The following is a 22,259-nucleotide window of genomic DNA, read 5'->3' as shown; positions in this document are numbered from 1 at the left end:
CTACCAGGCCAGAGGAGAGGAGAGTCTGGGGCTCCTAGGGTTGTCTGTGGCCTGGGTCTCGCTCAGGGCTCTCTGCAAAACACACAACACAGGCCCTCTGAGCTACGCTTGTTGCAGAGACTGCATACTGGCACACTAATCATTTCAGGATTAGGAATACAAGCGGGTATCCCAGAAAGAACTGGGAAAAACACTTCAGGATTTAGCTGCTGTCAAATAGTCAGGTCCATGTTTTATATAATATTCTTTTTAAAACGTCAAGACACTAACCTTTTATGAACACTCTATAAATCTAAGGCAATGCAGCCGATTCACTTCCAGAATCAAAGTTACACTAAACCCTGGGTATCATTACCAAGCTCTTTCAAGACAATCTAACTATAGAAGAACAGTATAAACTCACCTCAAACTTTGACATGAACTCGGCGAAGATGGCGAAGAAAGCCTCCGTGTCGGTGGCCTTGCCGTCCTCGCCGAAGTAGGAGGCGACTTTAGAGAACTCCTCCATGGCCCTGGTCTGCAGAGAGTCCAGAGACTGTACAGCAGGGTGGCTGTTCTCCAGGAAGCTCTGGATGGGTCAAAGGTCAAGGGTCGCACACAGGGCGAAATACAGCAGTCGCGTTATTCTGTTTGTTTTCCCGCTTTGAGCGGCTATGTGAAAATGTCAAACACTGTATATCATTGCAGACGTGAAACCAAAAGTAAATGTAGTTATGTCTTTCTCGAGTATGTGACACGTGTTAATGTGTATATTCAGAACTCTGCACACAGGGCTCTGACAGGTGACATAATTGATATTATATCCTGGCTGCTCCTGAGTCTCCAGTCTTTGCTGCAGCTTATAGGAAAATTAACGGACGGTTAATAGATCACTCCTGGGGCGGCTGGGTGGCGTAGCGGAGATTGCGCTCGTCACCAATGCAAGAGACTCCGGTATAGAATCCGGGTGTCAGCATTGCCTCCGGCTTGGGCCGGCCGTCATACTAACTCAATTGGCAGAGCCAGCGGGTGGAAGTCAATGGGTGGTAATCTGGACGTTGTGGACAGCGACTCCTACAGGTCGGTTGGGGGACGCCTGCACAGCAGAGACAGGAAATGGCAGGGGCAGTGTGAGCCTCCTACACGTTACACCTCGCCAATGAGAGTCCGCGCTGGCAGGTGAAAAGATGTGACAGGCTGCCTCCTCGTGTACCGGAGGGGACACGTGATGCAAGGCTTCTATCCTCCCTACAACTGACCAGTGGGGGGCATAGTCGAGCAACGTTCAAGACAGGGGAGGGGAGAATTGGAAACACGAAATTGGGATGGGAGGAAAATAGAAAATAAGGAGAAAAAGTGGATAAAAAAAAGGAAAATGAACGGACGGTTAATAGATCACTCCTGGCTCCGTCTGTGGCTCATGCAGCGGTGGTCCTGTGAACTACATCTTCTAATGTAACACTGAACGGCACAGGAAGTCCTTCCTTCCGACAGCCATCAGACTCTATAACGCATCACTGTGCCTCACTGCATCACTGAGCACAGGGTGACAGTTACCATCAAATCTTCCTGGACTTTTACTTTACTTTTAAATCGACACTGTACAATTTTACACTTTTTACTGTACACTTACTGTATGTATGTATATATATATATATATATATATTTTTTTTTTTTTTTTTTTTTTAAACTTTTATTTATAGCATTTTCAGCTTTTTCTGGCCACGCAGGACCGATAGAGGGAGAGAGGGAGAACGGGAGGAGAGGTAGGGAAGACATGCGGCAAATGTTCGCTGGGACTGGGAAACGAACCCGGGACGACCGCTTTGCGACTCAGCGCGCTATGTGGTGTGCTACTGGAGCGCCAACACTTACTGTATATTTTGACTATCTATTTTAGAATGTATATACATAACATAGAAAATGTATATCCCGGACCGTATTTTATTCTTATTCTTATTTTTATTCGTGACTTTTGTTTTTGACTACCTAAATGTTTACTGTGTTTACTGTGAGCGATTTGTAGTGCCAAATTTCCCTCTGGATAAATAAAGCATTTCTATTCTATTCTATTCTATAATACATTTCTCTCTCTGATAAGGCAGGGGGTTTTGCATTTTAAATGGAAGTTTAAAAAAAGTTTAAATAGCTAGACTAAAAACTAGCTCCGCATTGCAGATCAGGTCACACGATGTCACCAGCGTCAGTGCATTCTCTGCAACATCTGGTCATTTAGGGTTATAAATTTGGCTTTTCAAAATTGGAATGTTATAAAATAAAATAAAATCCTTTGATGAAATGCAAGTTTCCCATTGGGGCGACAGTGGCTTGGGAGGTAGAGCAGTCATCTGGAAATCCGGGTGGTTGCTGTTTTCGATTCCCGCTCCTCCCGGGCAGCATGTCGAAGTGTCCTTGAGCAAGACACTTAACCCCTAACTGCTCCCAATGAGCAGGTTGGCACCTTGCATGGTTGCCTCCGCCATAAGTGTGTGAATGTGTGAGTAAATGGGTAAAATCTAAGGATAAAAGCACTATATAAATGTAGCCATTTACCATTTACAATTGACCCCACATGCAGTATCAAGGACTACAGTACATTACTGGTAAACGGGAAAGGAAAAGACATTTCTGCCATAGGCGAGTGCCAAAGGCCACCATTTATGCAATGAGCCGTCTTAAATGGGCGCTGGAAGGATACACTCATGACGGAGGCGAAGTGGTCTTCTGCAGTGACGGAGGTCTTCAGACACGCTGTCCTGATGTCCTGAATGGTGGTATGGAGGTCACTCAGCTCTGCTGTGATGGTCCTCTGGTTCACTGGAACACAACAGGGTATAATAATGAGAATAACAATAATATATATATATAGGACATTTCAAAATAATGTTACAAGACACAAACGAAATAAGAAATTGCAGTAAAAAAAATATGATAAAGAATCCCAGACCATTTTAAAACCAAGTAAGAAATAAATAAATAAAATAAATACAAAACAGGAAGGGATAGGCGACATTCAAACAATACAATAAAATAAAAGTCTGGTTGTAATTTTTTTCTTCATACAAAAGAAGTGATTTAATATTGTAATAGTGATGTAATATTATCAAGTGATATTGATTTGGTCCCTGATGGCAAAGATCACACATAGTCATTAGTCTGGACCCCCCAGTCACATGTAGTCATTAACCTGGACCCCCCAGTCACCTGTAGTCATTAGTCTGGACCCCCCAGTCACCTGTAGTCATTAGCCTGGACCCCCCAGTCACATGTAGTCATTAGCCTGGACCCCCCAGTCACCTGTAATCATTAGTCTGGACCCCCCCAGTCACATGTAGTCATTAGCCTGGACCCCCCCAGTCACATGTAGTCATTAGTCTGGACCCCCCAGTCACATGTAGTCATTAGTCTGGACCCCCCAGTCACATGTAGTCATTAGCCTGGACCCCCCAGTCACCTGTAGTCATTAGTCTGGACCCCCCAGTCACCTGTAGTCATTAGTCTGGACCCCCCCAGTCACATGTAGTCATTAGCCTGGACCCCCCAGTCACCTGTAGTCATTAGTCTGGACCCCCCCAGTCACATGTAGTCATTAGCCTGGACCCCCCCAGTCACCTGTAGTCATTAGCCTGGACCCCCCCCAGTCACATGTAGTCATTAGCCTGGACCCCCCAGTCGCATGTAGTCATTAGTCTGGACCCCCCCAGTCACATGTAGTCATTAGCCTGGACCCCCCAGTCACATGTAGTCATTAGTCTGGACCCCCCCAGTCACATGTAGTCATTAGTCTGGACCCCCCAGTCACATGTAGTCATTAGCCTGGACCCCCCCAGTCACATGTAGTCATTAGTCTGGACCCCCCAGTCACATGTAGTCATTAGCCTGGACCCCCCCAGTCACATGTAGTCATTATCCTGGACCCCCCAGTCACATGTAGTCATTAGCCTGGACCCCCCAGTCACATGTAGTCATTAACCTGGACCCCCCAGTCACATGTAGTCATTAGTCTGGACCCCCCAGTCACATGTAGTCATTAGCCTGGACCCCCCAGTCACATGTAGTCATTAACCTGGACCCCCCAGTCACATGTAGTCATTAACCTGGACCCCCCAGTCACCTGTAGTCATTAGCCTGGACCCCCCCAGTCACCTGTAGTCATTAGCCTGGACCCCCCCAGTCACCTGTAGTCATTAGCCTGGACCCCCCCAGTCACATGTAGTCATTAGCCTGGACCCCCCCAGTCACCTGTAGTCATTAGCCTGGACCCCCCCAGTCACATGTAGTCATTAGTCTGGACCCCCCAGTCACATGTAGTCATTAGTCTGGACCCCCCCAGTCACATGTAGTCATTAGCCTGGACCCCCCAGTCACATGTAGTCATTAACCTGGACCCCCCCAGTCACCTGTAGTCATTAGCCTGGACCCCCCCAGTCACATGTAGTCATTAGCCTGGACCCCCCCAGTCACCTGTAGTCATTAGCCTGGACCCCCCCAGTCACATGTAGTCATTAGTCTGGACCCCCCAGTCACATGTAGTCATTAGCCTGGACCCCCCCAGTCACCTGTAGTCATTAGCCTGGACCCCCCCAGTCACATGTAGTCATTAGTCTGGACCCCCCAGTCACATGTAGTCATTAGCCTGGACCCCCCAGTCACCTGTAGTCATTAGTCTGGACCCCCCAGTCACATGTAGTCATTAGTCTGGACCCCCCAGTCACATGTAGTCATTAGTCTGGACCCCCCAGTCACCTGTAGTCATTACCCTGGACCCCCCCAGTCACATGTAGTCATTACCCTGGACCCCCCAGTCACCTGTAGTCATTACCCTGGACCCCCCAGTCACATGTAGTCATTAGCCTGGACCCCCCCAGTCACCTGTAGTCATTACCCTGGACCCCCCAGTCACATGTAGTCATTAGTCTGGACCCCCCCAGTCACATGTAGTCATTAGTCTGGACCCCCCAGTCACATGTAGTCATTAGTCTGGACCCCCCAGTCACATGTAGTCATTAGTCTGGACCCCCCCAGTCACATGTAGTCATTAGTCTGGACCCCCCAGTCACATGTAGTCATTAGTCTGGACCCCCCCAGTCACATGTAGTCATTAGTCTGGACCCCCCAGTCACCTGTAGTCATTAGTCTGGACCCCCCAGTCACATGTAGTCATTAGCCTGGACCCCCCAGTCACATGTAGTCATTATCCTGGACCCCCCAGTCACATGTAGTCATTAGTCTGGACCCCCCCAGTCACATGTAGTCATTAGTCTGGACCCCCCCAGTCACATGTAGTCATTAGCCTGGACCCCCCAGTCACATGTAGTCATTAGTCTGGACCCCCCAGTCACATGTAGTCATTAGTCTGGACCCCCCAGTCACATGTAGTCATTAACCTGGACCCCCCAGTCACATGTAGTCATTAGTCTGGACCCCCCAGTCACATGCAGTCATTAGTCTGGACCCCCCCAGTCACATGTAGTCATTAGTCTGGACCCCCCAGTCACCTGTAGTCATTAGTCTGGACCCCCCAGTCACATGTAGTCATTAGTCTGGACCCCCCAGTCACATGTAGTCATTATCCTGGACCCCCCCAGTCAGCTGTAGTCATTAGCCTGGACCCCCCAGTCACATGTAGTCATTAGTCTGGACCCCCCAGTCACATGTAGTCATTAGTCTGGACCCCCCAGTCACATGTAGTCATTAGTCTGGACCCCCCAGTCACATGTAGTCATTATCCTGGACCCCCCCAGTCAGCTGTAGTCATTAGCCTGGACCCCCCAGTCACATGTAGTCATTAGTCTGGACCCCCCAGTCAGCTGTAGTCATTATCCTGGACCTTGAAACAACCAAGAAGGCCTCTCCTGAGGACCTCAGAGCATTGAGATAACTAATCATCATTACTAATTGTTATGTATTAAACATGTATCTAGACTGGACTACCCCAGGCTTGACGTAAAAACAAAAAGATAAAGAAAAAAGAATGTAAACTAAATCGAATCATTTGCACACTTGAATGTCAAGCGTAAAAGTTACAAACCTAAAACATCATGGCACTTGTTAAATAGTCCAGTGAGACAAGTGACATTGATTGATTGATTGATTGATTGATTGATTGATTGATTGATTGATTGAAAACTTTATTAACAGATTGCAGAATGGGTACAATACAGTACAGCTCAATACATACTGTACTGACTGTACTCTGTGCTGAAAGGATCCGGGTACAGAGAATAATATCGCAGTACCTTTGGCTGCCAGAGGAACCGTCACGAGGTCTCTGGGAAAGTTGAGCAGCTCTGGGAAGTGTTGGCACAGAGATTTGGCCAGAATATGAAGAAAGGTGGATCTGCCGTCTACCGTTTTGGTGGTGCTCAGCTGTAAGGGAGCGTGGGATCATTAGACACTGAATGAAGGGCGGAGATGTCGGCTAAACAGCAGTCCACGGGGGATTAAGGCGAGACAGCACCCCCAAAATTGCCTTTTTGCTTTTTTTCGACGATATTGAGATTTTGTTATATTTTGCTTCCTAAACATGTCTTCTATGAAACTAGTGACAATAAAATGTCAATAACACACATTTAGTTGTTTATTTGACTTCATTTTGCCTGATTGCAGCCATTAATGTGCACATATTTAATGGGGAAGTGCCTCATTTGCATATATAAACATAAAATTCAGAAAACTTGCAATATATTTTTTCTTAGTTTATATGTACATAACAAACTGGGAAAGTTTCATAGTGATATGTATTCAAGTATTATTTTTCCCTATTAGCGGGTGCTGTCTCACCTTAAATACAATCACTATTTATTTGATTTTAATTATTTGATTTTAATACTTTTTACTAATAAATATCTTGTATAATATCATCCTAACTGATATTGATAATGACGTAATTGATGATGTAATTGATGTTGATGTTGATAATGATGTAATGTATTGAATATTGTTGTATCGTTGTGTAAACATAAACATAAATACAATCTGAGACGAACACAGTTAAAAATCAGAAGAAACACAATTTAGATATAATTTAGGATCAATAAAATCACATCCGTAGACTCGGCGATACACACAGCGGGCCATCCATACCTCTGTGAGAAAGTTGATCTTAAAACCTGTGGTCTTGTTGTTGCCCTTGGGCTGGCCGTTGTTTAGGTAATTCCCCATCGCCAGCACAAACTGTCAGCAGGAAAAAGGCAAAAAAAATTAGCTGTGACAAAAAAAAATAAACCCCGTCAACAACTCGTCATCACTGTAAATGAGGGAAACCTCAGTGCTTTCACGAGTATAAATAAAGGTTTGAAATGAAAGTTCATTGTCATTCGTTCGTCTAAACAATCAACACAGTATTCAAACAACCGTAATCCCAAACCGCTGGAAGGAATGAGACTGAGAGCGCGAGGCGCCCCGGCGGTGGGAGTGCCGCTGTTATTATTACCTCCAGGATCTTGGCCAGTTTCTTGCTGCTCTTCAGCTCCACGGAGGCCTTGTAGATGTAGTCGTAGGCAACCCTCATCTCCTCCGTCTTCTCCTGCAGGGTGATCTTAAAATAGAGGCTCCGCAGGCGCGTCTTATACTCGGGCACCATCAGCATCTTGAGAGAGAGAGGGAGAGAGAGAGAGAGAGAGACGGACAAAGAAGAGGCGAGGGAGAGAGAGATGTTTTACATTGGCAGTGAGGAAGCAGTTCCTCTGATTTTAATTCAGTAAGACGAGCAGTAAGAATGATCCCATTCTCCATCACCGCAGGAGACCGTCAGTCATGCACTGTATGGGGGCGAAGGGGGTTCTTCTGGCAGGACACTCTGGGTCATGCGTGGAGACGCGACAGCTTGGCTGACACTCCCGTCGTCCCACCTACACTGATTTGGGGTTCTGTTTAAAGACCTCCCCGTTGAAATGCACTCTGTACCTGCAAGTAAGGTTTTCAACTGCCACCCCCCCCCCCACCCCCCCAGCTACCTGTATGCAACTACTCAAGTGTTGTACTCAGTGAGCTACATTCCCTGTGTGGGGCATTTGTCCGCAGTGCTCTCTGCTGTTCAGTCACAGTGATGCTGTTATGCTGTGTCTTCGGTGTAAGTTGTCATGCTTTAAAGGAAAACTCCAACATTTTGGGAAATTAGCTTATTTGCCATCTACCCTGGTGGAGTTAGACAAGAAGATACATACCCTTTTTCTTCTCTGTGCATGCTGTAGGAGTAGGAAGACGCGCACCGTTAGCCTAGCTTAGCGTCAGTCACTGGAAGTAGGTTCCTCCATTAGCCTAGTTCCCAACATCTTCCTACTCCTACTGCATGCACAGAGAAGAAAAATGTATGTATCTTCTTGTCTAACTCCAGGGTAGATGGCAAATAAGCAAATTTCCCAAAATGTTGGAGTTTTCCTTTAACCTCTCTTGCAGCAGGTGTGACTGATCGTATATATGTCACCTTCTGCGTTTTTCGATGCCCCGAGGGAGTTTCGAACCCGGGTCGGCCGCACCACGGGGCGACAGCACAGACCGATATACCAAGAGGTGAATTCACTTCTTTTGTAACGTGTCTATCTGTCTTTTTTTTAAGGGGGAATGAGTTTAACTCGCAGTACCGCTTACTGCCACACAGTCACTTCACAACACAGTCCATCGTGAGTCTGTGGATATTACTCACGGAACTTCCGTTACACCGGTTCCTGACAGGCAGCGAGCGAGCGAACTGGAGACGAAATCGCGTGCGACACTGTCCTGATATGACGCGGCGCTTGTCCGAGTGTGTCTGTGTGTGTGTATTTACCTGGAAGCACAGGGGCAAAGCAGCCTGCGATTCTCGACCAATAAAAAGTATTTAGGGGCGGGACTCGGCCGCGTAATCGCTCAACTAGAGACACAGCGAGCGAATATTTGAGGGGGGAGCGACATCGCCGCTCAGTTCGCTGTCGCTCGCGGTAGGTCAGGATAGTCTGATTGAAACGAATACATTTTTATCATTTTCGCAATCACGCTCGCTCGCGTCGCTCCCTGTCAGGAACCGGTGTTACACAGGGAGCACCGCTGAGACGAGAACCATACGGCCAAGACTAACTGTATGGTCATTGAGACGAGAACCATACGGCCAAGACTAACTGTATGGTCATTGAGACGAGAACCATACGGCCAAGACTAACTGTATGGTCATTGAGACGAGAACCATACGGCCAAGACTAACTGTATGGTCATTGAGACGAGAACCATACGGCCAAGACTAACTGTATGGCCATTTAGACTAGAACCATACGGCCAAGACTAACTGTATGGTCATTGAGACGAGAACCATACGGCCAAGACTAACTGTATGGCCATTTAGACTAGAACCATACGGCCAAGACTAACTGTATGGTCATTGAGACGAGAACCATACGGCCAAGACTAACTGCATTGTCATTTAGACTAGAACCATACGGCCAAGACTAACCGTATTGTCATTGAGACTAGAACCATACGGCCAAGACTAACTGTATGGCCATTTAGACTAGAACCATACGGCCAAGACTAACTGTATGGTCATTTAGACTAGAACCATACGGCCAAGACTAACTGTATGGTCATTGAGACTAGAACCATACGGCCAAGACTAACCGTATGGCCATTTAGACTAGAACCATACGGCCAAGACTAACTGTATTGTCATTTAGACTAGAACCATACGGCCAAGACTAACCGTATGGCCATTGCCATTTACTCTGCATTATAATACACAGTTAACACTAGCACAGCCATGGAGAAAATGACACTAATTCCCGCTGGGAACGGGTCAGATGACCCGACAGCCTTTAGAATGGAGATGGGAGGGAGAGAAGGGAGGGAGGGTCAATGAGGGAGGGAGGGAGGGAGGGAGAAGGAGAAGGAGAAAGGGAGGGAGGGAGGGAGAGGGAGGTATAGAGAGGGAAAGAGGGAGAAAGAGAGGGAGAAGAGGGAGGGAGAAGGAGAGAGGGAGGGAGAGAGAGGGAGGGAGGGAAAGAAAGGGAGAGGGGGGAGAAAGGGAGGGAGAGAGTGAAAGGGAGGGAGGGTCAAGGAGGGAGGGAGGGAGGTGGCCGCTCAGCAGAAATAGCTAAAATAACGTTCTAATTCCATTTTCCTGAAGTCATTTTGAAATTTCAGAAACCGTGCTGCAGATAAAACGGGCACTTTTAGGAAAAGTCATCGAGTGACAGAGCTGGAGCTCGACCGAGTGACAAGGATACATTTATTGAAAATGCCTCGGGGTCATGTGACCCCTCGTCGGCTGTGCTAGTGTTAAGGGACGTAGAAGAGTGCTTCCTGGCGGAGCCGCCGTTCGTCCGCACCTGGAAGATGAACTGGTCGGGGTCGCTGAGCTTCGCCGGGTCGCCGTCGAACTGCTCGTACTGTCTGACCTCCTCGTCGTCTGGGGCGTAGAGCAGCATCTGCTTGACGTGAGCCGGCTCCAGCCTTTCCGTGGTCATGTTCATCAGCACCTGGCGCAACTCCCCCGGGCACAGCTTGAGGTGGGCGATCAGGATGGCTGGATGGAGGACGAGGTGTGAGGCGTGGGTGGAGGCGGAGGCGGAAGGATAATGGATTAATTGCTACATGCAGTTCCTTATTCGACCACAATGATAAGACACCCAAACTCATCTAAATGCGTCACAGATCACAATTTTGAAATGTCGGCAGAAACCCGGCAAATTCTTTGCCGTTGACTAAAAACACACCCCTTCAAACTAAAAAACAACAAAAAAAACGTCTTACTGTCTGTACTATTATGAACCTTACTACTATGCGATTATACTTATACTACAGTACCTATCATGCTAATATGTCTATACTACTATGCACTCAGAGTGTAACACTCAAGTTCGACACTATTTGACGAATAATGCCACTGACCCTTAGCTGCCAGAGATGTGTTGTTCACAATTTGTAAGTCACTTTGGATAAGATCAGCTAAATTACTAAATGTTATGGCTGTCCCCGACTAAGGATTTGGATAGTCGACTTTGATTGGCCGAAATTAGCCGATAGTCGACTAATCGACTATTAGTCGACTATGATTTTTTTTTTTTGAAAAACAAAATAAAAAGTATAATTTTTTTAATTTGTTTTAACGGAAGGCTTCTTGTCCTCTGCAAAAGCATGCAATTGGTCCACTGATGGATACATCTTGATATTGTCTAGTCTAGTGTGTTCATTAGATTGGTGAAATCCTCTTTCAGTACCTCTGTGCCTGTTTTCGTAGGCAGTTAGCCTCTGGTATGAGTGCCATTAGCGTTAGCCACGCTTCTAGGCCCATTTCTTTTGGAAAGAATGATAAAAAAAAATTATAAAAATAAAAATAAAATTATATATATATATTTTTTCATTCGACTAAGAGGTTGGCAGTCGACTACGGCTCCTTTCGGTTGATTAGTCGACTATTCGACTAATAGGGGTCAGCCCTACTAAATGTAAATGTTAATTAATGAAAAAATACCATTTGTATCGGAAACCCCCATTTGAAACCCCATTTGAAACCCAGTTTGTCTATTTGTTTGTTTTTTCTTGACCCCGATTTCACGGCCTTTACCGTTTGAAGGTGTGAACCCTCACAGCCTCCTCCTCCCTCCTCAGTCATACTCACAGGCGTTGTAGGCCTTCTTATGGGACAGAATCTCCACCAAGTCTTTCTTTTTATAGTTCTCGGGCAGGAAGGCGGGCTCTGGGGGAGAGACTGATAGATTTAATCACAGTGTAAGGATGTGTTCTCCAGGCACCGGGAGTGGACACACTACAAACACAAACACTACAGGCTACAGTTAATGCCAGGTCCAATGGGTTAGTAATATAGAGGGGGTGTAATAAGAGAGCTCTGTCGATGAAATAAGTAGAGGCCCAAAGATAGTGCCAGGTAGAACGCCTGAGAAGCTGGAAAAACAAGATATAAGGAGGGTCTTCAGGTTTCAACGAGTTCAATTTAAGACTTTTTAATACCAATTTTACGACCATACCAGCAACAAAAACAAAAACACATAGCGACACGGCTGTACTTGCGTGCCCATTTAAATTCTCGCAAGTTCCAAATAAGCTCCCACGTAGCCCAGAAAAGAAAAAGAAAAAACACGACTTAAATACAAAAACATTATTTAATTTCCCGACAGCCGGGCTGCCCTCCCGAAAATGTAATACCGGTACCTGCGCAAATAAAATTGAAGAATTTTTAATACCTTTTACAAGGCCTTAAATCGAGAATTATTACTCTTTAATACCCCGCAAATACCCTGTATAAAAAGCGAGTTGCCACTTTCTCAGCGATAGAACTCTCTCATTATTTCGTCTCTTGGAAGATAGAGGAGGGGATGGGAAGGAGGTGGTGCCTTGTGGAGAATGGGTTTGAAGAGGAGGCGAGTGCAGAAGAGGCCCCAGAGCAGGAGCACATGGTGGGCTGTGAAAGCACAAACACAACAGTCAACAGTAACCGATACAGGACACGACGTCCAAACACCGAGACAACGGAACAAGCGCTTGTTGTTCAGTTCAACAGGCAGACGATTTGTGATCAATTATGACGTTTGTTGTTATGTGAGTTACGGTGAAGGTGTATAACATGATGTATGGAGAGTAGAAGTACGGGATGAATTACTTGATCGTCGTTGAGTCCCAAAGTGCAGCTCCAGGTCCAGGTATTTCACCATGTCACTCAGTTTGTCGTAATCAGAGTCCTCTCCGAGCTGCAACACACGGAACACAGATACGATACGATAAGATAAGATATTCCTTTATTGATCCCCTTGGGGGAAATTCAGGCATCATAGCAGCATGCGGGAGGGGGGGTACAGGTATGGGCAGGGTAATTGTTACAAAGGGTCAGATTAAACCGAATATATATATTTATTGCCTGAGGTCCCATGTATAATATTTGTATATCGTTTGATATCCCCTGTATATTCCTTGTACAATATGCACTGAATATCCCTTTAGTCTCCAGGACAGACCATAATATTCGTTCTCCTATTGGAAGCGATCCCCCGGCGCCACTGCCTTACCCCCTAGACCTGACTTCAAAGGTACCGACGAGATATGTCTGTACATGCCCAGCTTCTGCCCACTAATACGGCTACCGAAAGCAGAATGGCACTATTTGTCCACGGTACATATAAATAGGGCGCAAGAAATGTAGAACCCCCCTTGCAGTTCCCTTTTCAGTTCGCCTTCAGTTCAGTCTGGTTCAGTTATCCAAGCAACGTCTCACCCACTACGCAACGTGGGCAGAGCAGGGCCCGCATTGCCCCAAGATAGTCTCGTGTTATCCTAATACGTCTGTTTGTCGTATCGTTCGCTATTTATTAGTAAACCTTCATTACGAGTCAAAGACCACGTGGAGTGAGTAACTGTGCGTCTACATAGAGCACTTATTGCCCGTGCTAATAGTATAGTAACGTCAAGGCCAACCGTGCACTACCGCACCGGAGGATATCTACACCGGAGCAGCAGCACCACGGGGGATTTACACCCCGCCCGCAGTGCCACTTTTCCGGCAAGGATTATTATTCTTCATTCTTCACCAAACTGCTGGAAGCAGAGAACCGTCTACACCCACTGCTGTGGGATCCACGTGCCCGTGGGGACATCACTCAAGCCCGTTTCTGTCGTACCAGAGACTCCACAGCTTTCACCTACACGGCGCGTATCCTGGGACCAGGCTGCCTATCCCCGCTGCTCCAGGGGTGACATCGCCTCCGTGAACCATTGACTTGCATAGAGCTTTGGCCCCCTCTGCTGGCTTACAACCGGTAGTACCCCCTTTCCCAGAATAACCACAGAGACAATTCCTTAATATTCACTATTGACTCGCCTATGCACATTCTATTTGCCTTATAAGCGCAACTAAGTAATGTAACAATATCCCTTTTTGATGTAATAAATATTGTAAACGAGTATTTTGTGTGGAAAACCGTGTTATTGTGGGAGTGTTCTAATCTAACATACTTATGTACAGTATTGGCCAGGAGTACATAGACGGTAGTGATTTAATGATATCAGTACTTGATTAATACAGTCAGGGAATTGTACCCCTCAGTTACAGTAATAGAAAGACAAATACAGGTAATACAATTATAGTACAGTAGAAAAGTAAAGATAGGCAGTGTAAGCAATATAATTAACTCTGAATATACGCATCTGAGCAAGTGTGATAAAATAGCATGTACAGAAAGACCCAGTGTCTCATCCGTAGCTAACAGTGTATTGCACTACCACAGGACCTAGCATGTCCTTCCATGCTCTGTAAATAACTTATGTACATATACCGATATGCCCTACTCTGTTTACTTGTTTATTGCACAATGTTGTTCTATTGGATTATATTATATGTTATTACTACTGTATTGCACATCGTTGCGGGCAAGACCACCCGCATTTCATTGTATACTTGTATTCCATGACAAATAAAACTCTTGACTTGACTTGAAAGGTGCAGATGAGGGTCTGTATGCCCTATCAGTTATATTATACATTACATTGCAATAAATATGGTTACAATAAACCTATATATGAATGCTCTCAACCACATTTTGTACAATATATATATATACTGTATGTATGAATGATTTTATCTAACTATATCCTAAGTCCATGTCATAGGTATGTATTTAATCTGCGTATTCCAACACTTCATTTGAGCTAAAACATGGATGATTAAAGCCCATTATCATCATGGCCAGTGTGACTTACTACCATACTGTTTTTATACCTGTATCACTGTACATATTCATATTACAACTCTGTAAATACATCTGATTACTCAGTAGTACTAATTTATAATTAATACCCAGTTTAATCACATGTACATTGTACTTTACTGCTACATTTACCAAACTTATTTTCGTTTACTTACTTGTGCTGCATAATGATAATACATTTGAATCTAATCTAATCTAATCGACATTTCCCTGTTAGCTTCTGAAACCTTAGAATCTCTCAGTGATTTAATTTGAAATGGTGTCCTGTAGGCTTAACGTGAGAAAAACCACGCTGTACTAATTTCCATCACTGGTCCCCAGTAGTACAGGGTTTGTAGGAGGTTTTAAAGGGTTAACACCGTGAACACAGACCTGTCCCCTGTAGTACAGGGCTTGTAGGAGGTTTTAACCCTTATGTGGTGTTAGGGTCTCCAGCGACCCGTTTCAAGGTTATAATATGTAATAACTACCATGTAGTTGATTTGATTAGAACAAGGCTTTATGATATCCTCCACAACACATATTATATAAGCACAGCAAAACTATGTTTCACCATTTAGAAAATTCTGAAGGTATCTGCAGGAAAAAAAAGGTACGACTAGGGTCATTCTTGACGGGGGCAAGGTAAAACTATACTATAAAAATACTAAATATAAATAAATAAAATAATAATAAATATACTTTTTTCAGAAGTTATATTCTAATATTGTTCTATTATAGTCAGAACACATTGTTATCTATGGGTTTCACATTTAGTATATTATGATTGAACGACCTCATTTTCATCTTAAAAATAAGGGACATGGTGTGTCTCGGGGGCCATAAAATCAAATTACAATGGGATTATATGGTTATGAATGCATATAATGTTAGTTAGGATGTAGTATTAACTATATTGAGTGATACTCCTTTCTTTTTAGTGGTCAGGAGGACTGACATTGACCCGCTAACAACGGTCAGTGGTGCCAATTCCTAACACAACACGAGGGTTTTAAAGCGTTAACACGGTGAACACAGACCTGTCCCCAGATGGTACAGGGTTTGTAGGAGGTTTTAAAGGGTCAACACGGTGAACACAGACCTGTCCCCAGATGGTTCCCTCCGAGTTCTCCACCTGCTCCCAGCGCAGCCGCTTCACGCTCATCTGGTTGATGTCGGAGCCGTGGGGGCTGGGCAGCGGGGGGGGGCTCACAGGGAGGGGGCAGGGGGGGAGGGGGCGGTGGGGCCACCTTGGAAAAGAAGAGAAAACAAGATATATATCTTTATTATTATTTACTGTTGTTGACAAAGGCCGTTGTTCCAGGTGAAATTTGTCTTCACAGTGCTGCCTATGCAATGTCCATCGCTCAACATCACGCTTGGTACAACTCTGTACATACGTCCGATTAGCTCTATACTCAGCAGTACTAATTCATAGGGCTGTACCGAATGTAATTTTTTAACATTCGAAGCTTCTATTGAAGTATTCGAACGAAGCTTCGAATGTAAAAAAAAAAGATATTCATAATTTTTTTTTAAATGTTTTATTTTATTTTAAATTTTATAATAATAAAAAATTCAAACTAAATCCTCAATTTGAATAATTGATTAATCTGATTAAATGAGTCTTTTTCTTTTATTAAATCAACTTTCTTTATCAGTTTCGTCAACATAAATAATCCAATAAGGCACGGTTGGTATGAAAGTGATGGTGACGTCTTATAGTATAATATTATAATATTAGTGTAGCCTAATCTTTATCTGCAACTGTGAAGAAAACCCCCATTGGTTTAAACAGATTGAATAGACACATACAAAAAAAGATAAAAAATTCAAATGTTGATTTAGAATTCGAATGTCAACATTATGATCGAAGCTTCGAAGCATTCGGTACAGCCCTACTAATTCATATATTCTATACCAGTTTAATCTCCTGTACATTGTTTATTACTATTGCACTTTACTGTTACATTTGCACTCTCCAAACTTCCGTCCGTTGTACTGTACTTGTGCTGTATGACGACGACAATACAGTTTGAATCAAATCAAATCTAATCTAATGCTTCTACATCGATCGCATCCATCAAGTCGCATCAAGCTCATCACAAAAAAAAACGAACGACGAGCGCTACAGCTATAGCTAACCTTCTTCGACTGGAGGTCCGAGAGCGGGGCGTCAAAGGACTTGGAGTGCGTGGGCAGGGTGGAGTGGTGCGTGCTGGGGGGGGGCGCCTGGGGGGCGAGGAGAGGCGAGGGGGCGTGGGGGCCCTGCATGGAGGCCGGCAGGGGGCCCTGGTAGCTGTGCTGGTGGTGGAGCTGGTGGTGCCTCTGGAGGACCAGCTGACTGGGCCTCAGCAGCTGAGGGGAGGGCAGGGGGGAGGGCCCGCCCAGGGGCTGCGGCTGGCTGACCTGCCGCAGGAGGAGGCTGGAGCGCGGGGGCTGGGGCTGGGGAGAGCGCCGGGGCGGCCAGCGGCTGGGTGTGGGCGTGGTGGGTGAGCCACACGGCGGCGCTCTGGAGGCGCTGGTGACCCTGCTCCGCCTCCTCTCGGGTGGGGAGCACCTGGTGCAGGAGGAAGGGGCCGCGTGGCCAGGAAGGACCTGGGCGGGGGCGGGGGCGGGGGGGATGATGGGGTGCTGGGGCTGGAAGCCCACCCGGGCGCGGGGGATGTGCTCCGGGGAGAAGCGGACGGGCGGCAGGGGGTCCGTGAACCCGAAGGGGGGAGGGATGGGGGTCTGGAAGGGCGGGGGGAGGCGGCGGGCTCTGGGTGGGGGGAGGAGGGATGTGGTCGGAGCCGGAGGAGAAGGAGGTGCTGTCGGAGCTGCTGCTGTGTTCCTCACTGCTGCTGAGGTCCTGGTCGTCCTGGAAACTCATCTGGGGGGGGAGAGGGGGGGGGGGGGGGGGGGGGGGGGGGAGAGTGGGGGGGGGAGAGAGAGTGGGGGGGGAGAGTGGGAGAGAGAGAGGGGGGGAGAGAGAGAGGGGGGGAGAGAGAGAGAGAGAGGGGGGGGGGAGAGAGGGGGGGGAGGAGGGAGAGAGAGAGGGGGGGGGAGAGAGAGAGAGGGGGGGGAGAGAGAGAGAGAGAGGGGGGGGGAGAGAGGGGGGGGGAGAGAGAGAGAGGGAGGGAAAGGAGAGAGAGAGAGGGGGGGAGAGAGAGAGAGAGACACACACACAGAGACAGGGGGGGGGAGAGAGGGGGGGGAGAGAGAGAGAGAGAGAGAGAGAGAGAGAGAGAGAGAGAGAGAGAGAGAGAGAGAGAGAGAGAGAGAGAGAGAGAAGCCCAATGTTCATGCTCTTCAAACAGCTGTCTCAAAAAAACACTTACCTTAAAACTTTAAAATTGCTTCTGGACTGGCTACCAAAACGTAATGTTTTTTTACCCATTGCACTGTAAATATTAATATCGTAACAGTTCTATAATGTAACAACATGGATACAGCGATAATGTTTTATTTTAACAATGTGTGAAATATAACACACCATTATAGGCCTACACACAATTATGGTAATTAAGCACAGTCATATAATTAGGTACAATTATTCTCTATTGCATATGGCACTAAGTAGGATAATCATTTTCTACTCACAGCCACATCTCTTCTTCTGAAACCATGACAACCCACTTGAAATATCTGTTTGTGTAACACAAGCGTTCATTGAAGCGCACATTAGAGTCGCTCTAATGTCAACATGAGACTTAACACTCTATTACACTCTTATCCGCTAACTGGAGACACATCCTAGAAGTTGCGAAATCATGATGTACAAAAATCACTTCAAATAAGTTTAAAACATTGAGCGGAGAGATCACAACATGTATAGAACAATAACAGAAATAACAGAGTCAGACAAGAAGATAGATAGATACCAAATTCCTTTCTGTGCGTTTAGTTCTGTCCGGCTGGAAGCTAGCCTAGCTTAGCACAAATGAATGGAAGTAGATATGGACCACTAACTAGTTGGTCTGTATCCACTTCTAATAATTTGTGCTAAGCTAGGTTAGCTTGCAGCCAGATAGCTTTTTACTGAACGCACAGAGAGGAAATTGGTATCCATCATCTTGTCTGACTCTGGAGAAGACGGTAAGTGCATCTCCCATAATATTGACGTGTTCCTTTAAAGGACAGGTTCACTTTTTCTTTTCTTTAACCTAGATTATTATTATAATTGTATTATTATTAAATCTCACAGGGTAAACAGGTGCCTTCATACTCCACTGAGGAAATGGTTGTAAACCATGTGTACCTTGTATTGAAGTGGTATTGTACCCATTCTGCAATCTGTTAATACAGTTTTCAATCAATCAATCAATCAATCAATCAATCAATCAATCAATCAATCAATCAATCAATCAATCAATCAATCAATCAATCAATCAATATCAGTTTCATAGGCCAATAATACATGTAACTGGTCAACAAAGCCTATGAAACTCATTAATATCATGTTTTGATACGATGTATGGTTTGCAACCATTTCCTCAGTAGAACATATGAAGACACGTCTGATTACACTGTGAGCTTCCTGTTTTGGAAAAGGACACTGTGGTTTTTAACACCCGTTACTTTGATTGTACCAGAGCCTGATGAGAGGATGCAACACAGTGCTGGGTTTCTCAACACTAAAGCCATCAATGAAACGATGTACTAGCCAACATCACGCCAGACGAGGTTTCAATAGGGCCTGGGTTACAAAAAAATTTATTAAAAAAAGCGAACGCGTCCTTTAACATAAACATGACACCCCACCAAACCCAACACCATGATACAAATTAAATGCCTACTCCTAAGTATATGTAATAACAGGGTATCTGCAGGTTTCAACAAGTTCAATGTAATATTTCTTAATACCACCTTTACGACCATAACAGCAAAGAAAACTAAAAACATAGCGACACTGAAATGGCGGAGCTGCACTTGCAGCATTTGCACGGCAATTTAAATTCTTGCGCGTTCCATACAAGCTCTCGCCAGACGCACCCGGGAGCCCCGTGAAAAAACAACGACTTGAATACAAAAACATTTCATATATATATATAATAGTATTTCATCTCCCGACAGGCCGTGCTCCCAAAAATGTAATACCTGTACAAATTTAATCTAAGACATTTAAATATCCTTTAAGGCCTTAAATTGAGAATTATGAATTCAATACTTTTTAAGCCTTTTCAATACCCCGCAGATACCCTGAATCAGTGTTGTAGTCTAGTCACAGAATCTTGAGTGCGAGTCCGAGTCCCCAGTGTTCGAGTCCGAGTCCAAGTCGCCAAAGAAGAGCCCAGGTCAAGTCCGAGTCGAGTCCCCATTACCCTAGTCCCAGTCCAAGTCATCAAGGTTGAGTCTGAGCTGACATACAAATAAAGAAAAGGTCTACATTAAACATAAATGACACAGCGGTCACCGTTTCAAAGTGTATTTACTTTGTGACACAATAGCCAAACAAATGCACTATAGCCATCAATATATTATTCCAAATGATTAGGCCCTATTAAAAAAAAAAAAAAAAAAAAAATATATATATATATATATATATATATATATATATATATATATATATATTTTTTGTATTTAGAAATGAACAAGTCCGAGTCTTCACCTGCACCTTCCGAGTCCGAATGCAGTAAATTTTTCGAGTCCGAGTCATCATCAGTGCTCAAGTCACAAGTCGAGTCACGAGTCCTGGACGCCTGAATACTTTTACCAACGGATTTCCAGTTCCGCGTTCGCGTTCTGCGCTCTGATTGGCCACTGACGTTTCTGGTTGCGCCAATCGTGTGACGCCTGTTTCTTCCACCGGTTAAGCTTAGGCGACTCTTTCGAAGTTGGTTAAGGTTAGAGTTTGTCTTTAGAGCAGGGGGCGATAGAACACCAGCCCTGATTCCAAACTCTAACCTTAACCAACTTCGAAAGAGTCGCCTAAGAGCTTAACCAGTGATAAACTAGGCGTTAGGTCGTTTGCAGGCTGTTCGAGGCGGAAACGGGCGCGTCACGCGATTGGGGCTCACATGTCACATGACCAGAAACGTCAGTGGCCAATCAGATCGCACCAGAAACGTCAGTGGCTAATCAGATCGCACCAGAAACGTCAGTGGCCAATCAGATCGCACCAGAAACGTCAGTGGCCAATCAGATCGCACCAGAAACGTTAGTGGCCAATCAGATCGCACCAGAAACGTCAGTGGCCAATCAGATCGCACCAGAAACGGCAGTGGCCAATCAGATCGCACCAGAAACGTCAGTGGCCAATCAGATCGCAGAACGCAGAACACGGAACTGGAAATCCGTTGGTAAAAAAAATAGACGCGTCCTGGACTCGAGTGCTACAACCCTCTGCCCTGAACATCACACTGCGCGAGGCGCGAGGCGGCGCCGGCTCCCTTACCTCCTCGTAGTCGTTCTCTCCCGGCACGAAGTCGTCCACCAGGGCGACGCGGTGGCCCAGCTGCTCGCTCAGCGCGTCCAGGAACTTGTCCGTGTCGCGGCTACGCGGCGGCCGCGAGAAGGTGAACAGCTTCCTGCGGCGGCTCAGCGGGCTGAGGCCGTCGCCGTCGCCGCCGTCGGAGGGGGGGGGCGAGGACGAGGAGGCGGGCGGGGGGGGGCTCTCCAGGCTCACGTACGGGTTGGAGTCGCCCCCGCTGCTCTGGCGGTACATGTCGTACACGGGCATCGGCAGGGGCTCCTTCCAGGACAGCGACAGGCCCGTCCTGCAGCGGCTCCCTCCTGCGGGCCGGGGGGGGGAACGTGGAGACACACGGGACGGGGAGGCGGGCGGGGGGAACGTGGAGACACACGGGACGGGGAGGCGGGCGGTTCAGAGAGACGGGCGCCGTAAAGGGGCCGCTGAGTCAGAGTGTAGCGCGGCGTGACCTTCATGCTACAGAGTAGGGACGCGTGTAGCTTTATGCCAAGCAAGCAGTGCAAAAATTTACCGTAGTGGCATGCAGTAATGCGCCTTTCATTTTCGCGGAAATAGGCTGTCTATTGCCATTCTCTTTGACAAACTCTAACCTTAACCAGCTCCTTAACAACGCCTAAACTTAACCGTTCTAACCTTAACCAACTCCGAAACAATGCCTAACCTTAACCTTAACCTTAACCATGCCTAACCTTAACCATAGAAATTATATTGCCATTCTCTTTGACAAACTCTAACCTTAACCAGCTCCTTAACAGCGCCTAAACTTAACCGTTCTAACCTTAACCAACTCCGAAACAATGCCTAACCTTAATCGGCGAAAGAATACACGTTAAAAAAAAATCACGTTAAAAAATATTTTCGATGGGATTCGAACTCGCCAGCAAACAAGCCATAGGATCCACAGCCATGTGTCCTTGCCAATTGAGCTATTTGTTGGATACTGAATAACGGGCGGTGACTTATATATATTGAGCTCCGCTCGTGTCGCATGCGCGGGCACCTCGCGCGAGCACGCCGGCGCACGCACGCACCTGAGCGAGCACGCCGCCGCCGGTGCACGCACGGTAGCATTTGTCTGAAAAGAAGGGCGCTTTACCGCACTAGCGTGCGGTGACGAATGCGGAAGCATTTTTGCACTGCTTGCTTGGCATTAACGTACAGGCAGTAGGGACGCACCGATCCGATATTGGTATCGGCCGCCG

The 22,259-nt window shown here is 46.1% G+C and overlaps 1 protein-coding gene across 1 annotated transcript in view; it reads right to left on the bottom strand.

Annotated features, from left to right (window-relative positions):
• Window positions 1-22,259, bottom strand: part of grid2ipb (glutamate receptor, ionotropic, delta 2 (Grid2) interacting protein, b) — a gene marked incomplete at both ends in the record, with an annotated part of 123,807 nt that continues 101,548 nt past the window's right edge. The window contains 18 exon segments of the mRNA XM_084322335.1: window positions 1-72; window positions 404-568; window positions 2,678-2,796; window positions 6,219-6,348; window positions 7,066-7,155; window positions 7,415-7,570; window positions 10,278-10,474; window positions 11,570-11,647; window positions 12,569-12,656; window positions 15,748-15,852; window positions 15,854-15,895; window positions 16,796-16,816; window positions 16,818-17,087; window positions 17,089-17,230; window positions 17,232-17,266; window positions 17,268-17,393; window positions 17,395-17,517; window positions 21,022-21,359. Coding sequence (XP_084178461.1) covers window positions 1-72; window positions 404-568; window positions 2,678-2,796; window positions 6,219-6,348; window positions 7,066-7,155; window positions 7,415-7,570; window positions 10,278-10,474; window positions 11,570-11,647; window positions 12,569-12,656; window positions 15,748-15,852; window positions 15,854-15,895; window positions 16,796-16,816; window positions 16,818-17,087; window positions 17,089-17,230; window positions 17,232-17,266; window positions 17,268-17,393; window positions 17,395-17,517; window positions 21,022-21,359 — 2,297 coding nt within the window.

Source organism: Notolepis coatsorum, assembly GCF_963971535.1.
Source record: "Notolepis coatsorum genome assembly, chromosome: 10".
NCBI classification, from domain to species: Eukaryota; Metazoa; Chordata; class Actinopteri; order Aulopiformes; family Paralepididae; genus Notolepis; species Notolepis coatsorum.
The sequence above is the reverse complement of the archived record's forward strand: the minus strand, read 5'-3'. Positions and strand labels throughout refer to the sequence as shown.